Source organism: Seriola lalandi, unplaced genomic scaffold (assembly GCF_002814215.2).
Source record: "Seriola lalandi dorsalis isolate HSWRI2012SDOR001 ecotype SW California unplaced genomic scaffold, Sedor1 jcf7180002054471, whole genome shotgun sequence".
Taxonomy (NCBI): domain Eukaryota; kingdom Metazoa; phylum Chordata; class Actinopteri; order Carangiformes; family Carangidae; genus Seriola; species Seriola lalandi.
In genome coordinates this window covers 100264-110824 of record NW_019525024.1, presented here as the reverse complement: position 1 = coordinate 110824, position 10561 = coordinate 100264, and the positions used below count along the sequence as shown (strand labels likewise).

At 41.8% G+C, this 10561-nt stretch overlaps 1 protein-coding gene across 1 annotated transcript; it reads right to left on the bottom strand.

The window, feature by feature from the left end:
* Positions 1–288: 288 nt before the first annotated feature.
* sstr5 (somatostatin receptor 5) lies at positions 289–7865 on the bottom strand. The gene is made up of 5 exons (XM_023411847.2): positions 6424–7865; positions 4497–4637; positions 4028–4300; positions 1889–2035; positions 289–807 (listed from the first exon to the last, which is right to left on the bottom strand). Exons 1-5 carry the CDS (start codon positions 7003–7005, stop codon positions 574–576), a joined length of 1377 nt encoding a protein of 458 aa, XP_023267615.1. The 5' UTR covers positions 7006–7865; the 3' UTR covers positions 289–573.
* Positions 7866–10561: the final 2696 nt, after the last annotated feature.

The window sequence follows — 10561 nt, the reverse complement described above, 5'->3', positions numbered from 1 at the left end:
GTATGTCTATAATAAAAGAACCCTGTAATGCCCAGTTTACCAATATAAAGATATCAGGTACCTGCGGGAAGTCTTCTCCGCTGGCTTTAAATATGTCCTTGATGGCATTTTTGGTTCCTTAAAGTTAATACATTCTTACATGTTATCTGACACACTAACAGGAAGTGAGAGAAGTAAGGTGTGAATGTTTGTGTGTCTTTAGGAGTCGTGGTGATTGCTGAGAGTGGCTGAAAAGGCACTTATGTCAGATGGCTGGATGGAGAGAAACCCAGGGCTTGGTGATTCATACAGGTAATTCATACATCGAGGCATGAAAAATATTCATCAGGTTGTTTCACTGATATGGCCCATCAATGCTGCAATGCATTTAGAATGAGTGTGCATGTTTGTATCAGGAAATAGCCCGATATATGCATTTTTACATTGTTACTGCTGAGAAGCATCAGTGTTTTCCATTTTTCATCAGCTAATCCAACTGTGTTCCCTCCTCTATAGTCTCACATCATCACGTTTTTTTTCCTCCTCAGCTCCTCTTTTCATTTCCTAAAACACCTGACATCCAGAGTTTATTGGCTAGTGTTCCTGTGGAGCTATGGTGGCTGATGAGGCGGGCGTAGTCAGGGCAGTGGTGGTGGGAGGTTCAGCAGGGGTTACAATGTTGGTTACCACGGAGGCTGCTGTGGAGGTTATCGTGGTAGTGGTGGATCCGATCCCTGGACAAGTGGAGGGAGATTGATAGGTAGGGCTGAAGCGGTGCAGGTCTGCTGCTGTGTGCGAGGCAGGCGAGTCTGGAGCCTGAGGAGAAATCTTCATAGAGGAAGAAGAGAGCCAGAATCATAGGAGAGCAGAGGGAGGAAGCATCAAAAGCAATATATTGAAGCAAGAGAGAGGCGAGGTTAAAAGTACGAATGAATGTAATCCAGTGTAATTTTATTTCACTGATACCAGACTTACTATTTACCTTTTCAGTAAATAATTTACAATTCTCTGACCTGTACAATTAAATGCACTTGCTGTTAAAACCCAGGTTTAAAATACAAATGCGAGTTAATAGTAATTTGCCTCTCATTGCATTTCTCTTCACATGAAGATGAAGAGATATGACTTGAACTTACATAAATTCTGAGAATAACCAGCAGATCCATACATGAATAATTGAGCATTTGGACTCTAACATATTCTCTGTGACTTACCGAGGAAGTTTTGATAGTTTGGATAACCTTGATCCAGCTGAAGGGGCCGTGGGAGAGTCTCATCAGAGCTGCTCTGTCAGTCTAATGCACCTCGCTGCTTTTGTACAAGTTATCTAATTGGACACTATGAAGCCCCCATGCTGCAAAGACTGAGTCAAAGCTTTTTCATTCCCTGACCACCCTCCTGTTTCTAACGCAGACACAGACACACACACACACACACACACACACACACACACACACACACACAAACTCACACAGAACTAATAATCTCATAATCTTGCACTCCCGCATTCAGAGTTTTTCCTAATCATTGCCTCCACAGCAGCATTAATCTACCATCCTTCTTCAATTAGCTGCTACACACACACCTACACACACACACACACACACACACACACACACACACACACACACCTGCCTGTTGATTAATTCAGATGTGTTCGGCTGCGAAAGCTGATGCATCGGACTCATTGGTGATGCAGAGAGTTGGAGTGTGTGTGTGTGTGTGTGTGTGTGTGTGCGTGCGTGCGTGCGTGCGTGCGTGCGTGCGTGCGTGCGTGCGTGCGTGTGTCTCATCACACCATGGTGATGTCACACCATTTTTTTCTGTAATGATTTTGTTTTTCCTTGTCACTTCATTTCCCATTTTTGCCCCAAAAAACAACAACAACACACACATAAAGACAGAGTACCTGGCTGCTCTGGGGATCATGGTAGACTTTGTTTCGAGGGGAGAGCAGGACAAGGTCGTGTGCTGTGGTTTTCTCAGTACGTGGGGCACTGGGGTCACCATCATCTACACCATTGGCCTTGCACCTCATACTCTTCACACACAGCACCTGCAGAACCACAACAACAACTATCTGTGGATGCTTTCAAGCTACATCAGAAATCTCCAGGAAGCAACAGTAGCTACTGACTCGACTCGTGTAGAAGTGGAGCATTGTCTGCCACACTGTAATACTTGATACGATCACCAGATGACGCCAAAGTAAAGACTTTTCAGATCCTACACATCGTGGCTTTAAGTTAACCTAAAATAAAAAGAGGCCGACTGTGGCTAATAAACAACAAGGCAAGATAATTTAGTAAGTGAGCCGTGCTATTCCGATTATTTAAATTTGAGGCGGTTACTACTTAAGCTCGGGGTTTGATTCAAAAGAACTCGATTGTGCGACGTGTCCTCTGACCACATCGGAAGGCACACCAGAAGGCTGAGTGAAAAGCCATGTCATAATAGCGAGGAGGGAAATGTGATAATCATTTAAATAAAGGGATAACAGCATACAGTTCAAGATAGTCTTGTGGAAGTCACGTGAAAGGAATTCATAGTTTTGCACATAGTTGTTCGCATGAAAAGTGACAGAAAAAGTTGTTACAAAAACGAGCTTGAGAGAAACCAAACGAAACTCCACCAACTCTGCAGAGCGGCCAACTGCTGTGAGGAGTGGGTGTGAATGTCAGATTGTCAGTTTCGGAAAGTTGGAATGCATAAAAAGTCACAAAGCTTTGTAAGTAATAAGTGTAGGAATGGCATTTGGGACCCTGATTATAATATTTGAGCAGAGCAAAAGAAAACTGATAGATATGCTTGCAGAAAAAAAACACATCTTTTAGTTTGTGAGGTAAGTAAGTAAGAATTAAGTAAATTAACCCAAACCAAACCTCCCTTTAACTTTACTAACTTTTAAATTAAGTATGAGGTTTTTGCGATGTAGATCATGTTTACTCACTACCACTCATTGTCAGATGTATTATTGATCAAGTGATCAGTCAGAACCTAGGCAGAAATTAAATGTTTTCACACTTTGACATGAGTCATGAGCTTACAAACTCAATCAGCTGCTCTCAACTGGAACCTAGTTGCCAGAGGAAGTATTTCACCATCTGTTCATTTGTCCTATATGTAGATGCTCTGCAACCCTCTGACTTGTAGTAGAAAAAAAATATAAATATATCTATATTGTATATAGATACAGACGGGTGTCAAATTAAAGGGAAAACTTCCCCCATCTATAGGAGACAATGAGGAGTCTGAAAAACATGTGAATCATATGCTGTGAACTTAAAAGTCACCAGATCTCAACCCAGTTGAACACCTATGGGAGATTTAGGACCTTGAGACAGCGCTCACCATCATCAAAACAATAATGAGGGAATATCTTTTGGAAAAATGGTTTATCCCTCCAGTAGAGTTCAGGGTCTTGTAGAATCAATGCCAAGGTGCATTGAAACTGTTCTGGTGGCACAGGGTGGCCCAACACCTTACTAAGACACTTTATGTTGGTTTTCCCATTAATTTATCACCTGTCTATAATGTTTAAAGATGTCTGAAAACTCAAAATATATGCATATATTCTGTTCTTAAGATGTCATAATGTACTGTCAAGCATGGAAGAGGCAACCATGTCTAAACTGTATGCCCTTCTTCCAGTACAGAGGAGAGTGTTTCAAACTAATGCAGTTTACTTTGACATTTTGCCTTCACCTTCAGTTAAGTCACTGCTTGCAGCCAAGAAACAGCCTGGCACACGATGTAGAACCACAACTTGCTGTTTTTTGCACTTACGTATTTGTAAGGTTTAAACAAGTACTTCTGTGCCTTCAGGCAGAGTCAGGCTAGCTGTTCCCCCTTGTTTCCAGTCTTTATGCTAAGCTAGGCTAACTGGCTGTAAGCTTCATACTGAACACATGACGAGACGTGGGAGTGGTTTTAATCTGTTCATGTAACCCTTGGATTAAAGCAAATACTTGTATTTCTGAAAATGTGTAATTATTTCTTTAGGCCTTGCCTGTACACAGAGTTGATAGCCAGACAACATTCAACCTACTTTTCTGAAACTCTGTTTGAAGTTGTCTGACAGGAAGCCGTAGAGCACCGGGTTGGCGCAGGAGTTGGCGTAGGACAGGATGACAGCAAAGAAGTAGATGCCGGCAGTGACGCTGGACTCTGGGATGATGACAACCAGGTTGACCATGTTGATGATGAAGAACGGCAGCCAGCAGAGCACAAACACCACCACGATCACCACCACCATCCGCGTCACCTTACGCTCCGAACGGCGACGCTTGGTGAAGCCCGCCCGCGCCCCCGAGGACTTCACCTGCAGGGAAAACACCAATGATAGTTTGATTATGATGATGGTAAGGGGGATGAATATGAGAGTGATAATGATGATGATGATGAAAATGAGGGAGAGGGTGTTTAGGATGATGGAAATTATCATGATGAGGAAGCAGATTACAGTATGAATTTATACATGAGCTTTTTTAATCAGCTTCATATACACACTTACACACCTTGATGACGATAAGTAGGTAGCAGAGGCAAATGATGAGCAGCGGTCCAAAGAAGCCCACCGTGGCAGTGTAGAGGATGAAGGCTGTCGACCACACGTCATTCGGCTCTGGCCAGATCATGTTGCAGGAGTTGAATGTTTCCTAAAGAGAGAGGAAATAAACTGATTGAAATTTAAATATTAAAGGAAACCACAGCAAATTAAAAATCCAATCGTCATCTGCTCAGTCTGACAGTGAGTAGAATACAAGAGGTAAACATTGCACTTTGAAGAGTTTAATTGCAAAGCCCATAAATTATGCAGAGAGGATGTTTGGAGAAATGCAAATGACATTATCTGCTTCTTGGGGTTTTTAAGAAGCGTGTTTTGCATTGTGGAAGACATTTCCAGACATTAATGTGTTTAGTTTGTGTCAAACCGACAATTAGCTTTAACCCAGCTGCCTTGCCTCCTGTTGTTATCAAACCAATGTCCTTCACCAACAAAACTGCCGCATTTGTCAGAAGTTGAATTTTCCTATTACCTTTTTTCTATTCAAAATCTTTGCTGCCGTTAAGAGAAATTTCTGCAATACTTTTCTTTCCATGCACATATAAAAGCCTCTGCTAAACTTCTGAACAAAAGACACTGAACAGCGTGTTTTAACTCAGTTCGCATGTCTAGCATCTCAGCAACAACTTGCCTGTTTTTTCCATCACAGCCTTTCAAGTTCCGTAAATACCAAGAAATACTATAGAGAGGAAAAAGGCATTCTTTCCATCTAGACACATTCTTCTCAAGTTTGAAACCTGCATTATTTTTCATTTATTTGCTTGGCCACTTTTGGACAGCACAACAAGCTGTAAACCCAACACACACACATCCAGCAGGCACAGAGCAAGATTAATATTAATTTGGAGTTGTGTTTCTGGCCACCCAACAAATCTAAGTCCAATTCACTCTCCTCTTAGTTCTGCTTTTGGTTTCCACCAACTTCTCAGAGAAACAGCTGCTGCTAAATGGTCCATTATGTTCAACAGCTAGTCGTGAGCTTTGTCTATTTGTTGTTTGGTGTTGGGCAACTAGCGTACGGTGAGTCTATTAGAGCTTTTCCACTGAAAACAGCTCCCTGCTGTTACTGGACAATAGGTTTTGAGAACAGTGACAGTGAACATCCAAAACAGTCAGCTGAAAGAAGGTAAATCAAGGGTTACTGCAGAGTAGGTTTGACACTAGAAGTGAGCGCTTTCGCATTAGTCATGATTTATCCATTGGTAATAACAAAAATATTGATTAGAGCAGCTTAAGAGTTCTAAAGAGAAGAGTCTGACACTTCGGTCTCGTGCCTTCATCCGGCAACATCATTCCTGATTGTTTTTGGCAAGAATTTGGTTGTTTGTTGTGGTATTATGCCATTTAGCAGGTTACTGTATAAATCACTATTGGCTACACTAACAATTGTAAGGACAGGTTTTTAAAACACTAAATGATTTTCGAACACAGCCAGGCTATCCTGTTTATGGATCTTTGTGCTAAGATAAGCTCACTGGCTTTAGCTTCATGTTTAGCATACAGCTGAGTGGTGGGTCTTCATGTCCTCATTTTGTGACATGATGTATTATCTTTTTTGTTGTTAGTTCTTATCTTGTTTACTTTATGACCTGTTTTGGCAAAGATGCACTTTTTCATCATAATAAAGCCTGTTTAAAAAAAATGTAATTTTGAAATGATATAATGACATAATGAATGAATGTAGGTACTGATACAGACAATTTGTCATTAATGAATTAAAATGCAGAACCACCACTGTGGCCTTATTAAATGTAAATTTAAGAGGGACCTGCAGGGGTCACCTCGCTGTGTCTTGTGGTCCTATCTAACGTTTTGACCTCTGGCACTGGGACATAGGCCTTCAAAGACATAACGTTAACCAGGACTGGGTTTTCTACCTGGACATCAGAGAAGATGACCACCGGCAGGACCACCACAAAGGACACGGCCCACACAGCTGCGCTCACCACCTTGGCCACGCGGGGGTGTCTCCACTTGGTGCTGCGGATGGGATGAACCACAGCCAGGTAACGATCGATGGACATGACCGTCAGACAGAAAATAGACGTAAACTGGTTCATAGAGTCTGCAGTCATGACCACGCGGCACAGGAAAGAGCCAAAGGGCCAATAGGAGAGCACATTCTGTGTGGTGAGGAAGGGGAGCCCGATGATGTAGAGCTCATCAGCCACAGCCAGGTTCAGGATGTAGATGTTGGTGACAGTCTTCATCTTGGCGTAGCGCAGCACCACGTAGATGGCCAGAGTGTTGCCGGTGAGACCCACCATGAAGACCGTGAGGGAGATGACCGCTGTCACCAGAGTGCTGCTGCCCTGAAAGGGGACACTCTGAGTGGACAGGTTGGAGGAGATGTTGAAGAGGCGGGGGTAAGAAAAGAGGAAGGATGAGGGAGTTGCTGCAGAGGAGGAATCGAGGTCTGATGAGAGGGGAATCCATTGGGTCTGGTCTAGAGGCTCCATTATAGTTTTCAGAAATGAATAGGGAAGATCGTGCCACACAATCCAGAAGTAATTTTGTTTCCCCCTGTTTCCAAGGATTTAGAAAAAAGTATTCTCTTCTACCCTGTTGGTTTCCATGCTTTCTTTGGAACAGATCAGGAAGAGGAGAGAGTCAGCAGCCACCACACTATAGGATATCGGTTAAAATGACGAAAAGTGGTTTAACGTGTCTGATTTACAGTTTAGTTTGTCTCAAATTTAAGTTTGATTGTGTGCACCAACTCCAAAGAGGAAAGTTGTGAAGCCATTCATCCTACATTCTAACATAACATTGAAGCAGTTTTCGCAAGGAGTCGTATCAGTATTTACGCAGTACGCAGTACTGAGCTTTAGTATTGTGGTTGTCACCTCTCCGGTGTCTCTGGGTTTGGCACAGCCCTAAATTATTTGCCTTCTCCTTCTGCCTGACACCGCAAACACATCGCCTACAAGTCAACCGTCGTGCGCCGAGGGAGAGTCGATTGGAACAGCGCCACTGCTTTTACGCACGGCAGATCTACTTGACTATAATCTCTGTAATAATGACTGATTATGTGCTATAACCTTTAAGTAGGTTATGTGGTGCCATAACGTAATGCACTCCGAATGCAACGACACATTTTTAAACCACCCATTTAGTACACTCGTGATTTATCAAGAGCAGACTTACTTTGGCGAGCAGTGAAAAAAGTCCAAGTCTGCGTGAATTCAAATTCAAATGAGCAGATCCCCCAAACCAAACTTCTGGTGTTAATTCAGTCCTCTGATTTTCCAATAAAGCAATATCGATGGATAGCTTGTGTCCGATTTTCCGATCGATCGCTGTCCGTGGTGCTGAGCAGAGTGTGTCGGCAGCTCTGCTGTTTCTTTGATATGATTTGTTAAGAGATAGAGAGGGAGGGCGAGCAAGAGAAAGAGAGAGAGTATAACACTCCTTCATGAGACACAGCAGACACAAGGAACCGAGGGATCTTCAGTCTGATCATGGGTGAATTCAGTACAGAAGAGAACAGATTTACTGTTGTTGTATAATTTTAGGACAATTTTAAGGTGCTTAGGCTACTTAAGTAAAGTACTTGAGTATTTTCATTTCATGCTATTATATACTTCTACTCCACTAGATTGTAGAGGAAAACTTACACCAACAATTATCTGACAGCTATGCAGATTGAGATACATAAATATGTGAACAGTGTCTAAATCATGATGTAGTGCTATTTAACTAGATCTGCCTCAACCATCCAAAACAAAAAAAGGCTGCTTGCTTACATGTTAATGTGCCAGTGCTAATGTAATACTATTAATTATAAAATGTGACACACTGAAAGGGGGGATTCTGCCAAGTTTTACGCATATATTTTTTCGTACGTAAGATTTTGAATGCAAAACTTTTACTTGGAACATTTTTCTATTGGGGTATTACTGCTTTTATTATAGTAAAATGTGTGAGTATTTCTTCCTCATACAGTAGCCTTGGCTGTTTCTGATTGATGATTTAAGGTTCTTTGTATTATTTTTGCAGCAATACAGAAATCTAACGGTGACAATATATTTCCATGGTCATGTTCGAATCATAGTTTTTTTTGCAATAGTGGTTCTGGTTTAAAACTAAAGTGCAAAAATATTGTTATGTTATGTTAATATCATATTGAAGGGTATGCGCCTGCTATTACAGCCTGTGTGATACAGACCATCTGTCAATTCACCACATACTGCTCAGTGTCACCCTGATTAAGATGAAGGTGCCACAGACAGAAGGCCATTCTCACTAAGAATGTTCTTGTCCATATATTTTGTGCTCACACAGGTGAAATCCGCTCTATCAGCTATGCAAGGTGTGTCTGTTTAGTATCACATGCTAACACTGGCTAGTATTACACATCAGAGTCCGTTACAACTTCATGAATTCAAGTCAAATTTTATTTATAAATCACAAACCACAATTTTACTCAATGGGCTTAAAAATCTGTACAGCATTACAACACCCTCTGTCTTTACACCCGGACAAGGAAAAATATGGAAGAAACTTCATGAGGAGCAACAGAGGAGGAATTCCTCTTTCAGGATGGACATGCAATAGATGTTGTATACACAGAATAGAGCACCAAATACTGTAAGCATTAATGAAGAAAATGTTCTGGGAGGAGCAGCTTCCAGGTGCCACCAATAGATAAGACCTGAGACACACAACCTCCTCAACCGTGAAGAACTAGAAAAAGGACTATATAAACATGCAAGATGTGAAACCAAGCACGTCATTCACACGTCTAGGAAAAGGAAACAAACACAGAGAGAGGGAGAAGCCAGGGAATGAGGGAGTGAGGTAACAGAACGGCCGATGATCCAGAACAGAGAGCCTGAGTGAAAAGAGAGGACGGGGGGGGGCTCCTATGTTCAAGGGAATATACAGTGGGTTAGAGAGATGCAGTGGTTTCTGAAAGTTTACAGAAACTTCATCAGCAGGACACCATCGACTATGATGGAAGTCCTAGGTTTAATGGAATAATCAAGAGTTTTAAGTTTGGATTTAAATGCAGTCAGAAAGTCTGATGTCAGCAGGGAGGTTGTTCCAGAGGGAGGGGGCACGATAGGAAAAGGCTCTGCAGCCTGCTGACATCTTTTTAAGTCCAGGGACAGACAGGGCCCCTGCACTCTGAGAGCAAAGAGCATAGGATGGAATATAAAGTTTAAGGAGATCAGACAGGTTGGAAAGGGAGCCAATGAAGGGAATGTAAAATCTGTGTAATGTGGTCAAATATTCTGGATTTAGTTAAACTTCTAGCTGTAGCCCTCCGAACGATTTAGTTCTACTATCTGGCAGGCCTGAAAACAAAATGTTACAATAATCCATTCTGGATGACACAAAGATATAGATTGGAGTCTCAGCATCTGCAATAGACAGAGAGAAAAAACAGAATTAGACGGTCTCAGTGATTTCCTTAATGTGCTGATGAAAGATGAGGGAAGGATCAAACGTAACATCGTGGTTCTTGGCTGTCATATTCTGGGAAATTACATAGTTGTCGAATTTACTGTGCGTCTGTGTCGGGCCAAGCCAATAACCAGCATCTCAGTTTTATCGGAAATTCGGAGCAGGACATTTTTTGACCTTTAGCTTTTGCCAGTAGACAAATGATTAATTTGATCAGGGTCACCCTTGAGAAGGGTCACCAGCTTTGACAGTAAGATACAGCTGAGTATCATCAGTGTAGCAGTGGAAATTAATTACATGACTATGTATAATTTGGCCAAGAAGTGAAATATATAGATTGAAAAGTGACACCAAATTGGTTTTACAATTGGTCAAGGACTATGCAGTAATCTATCGTATAAAAAGCTGCAGCTGAGATTGAGTAAGAGTACACAGGTAGAATCTGAATCCGTAGTGAGCAAATGATAATTTACCACTTTGGCAACTGCAGTTTCAGCGGCGTCAGCAGACTGAAAAGGTTCAAAAAGACTACTGTTAGATATGTGTGCTGACAGCTGCTTAGACACAACTGTTTCCAGCACTGAAAAGAATGAAAGGTTAGAGACT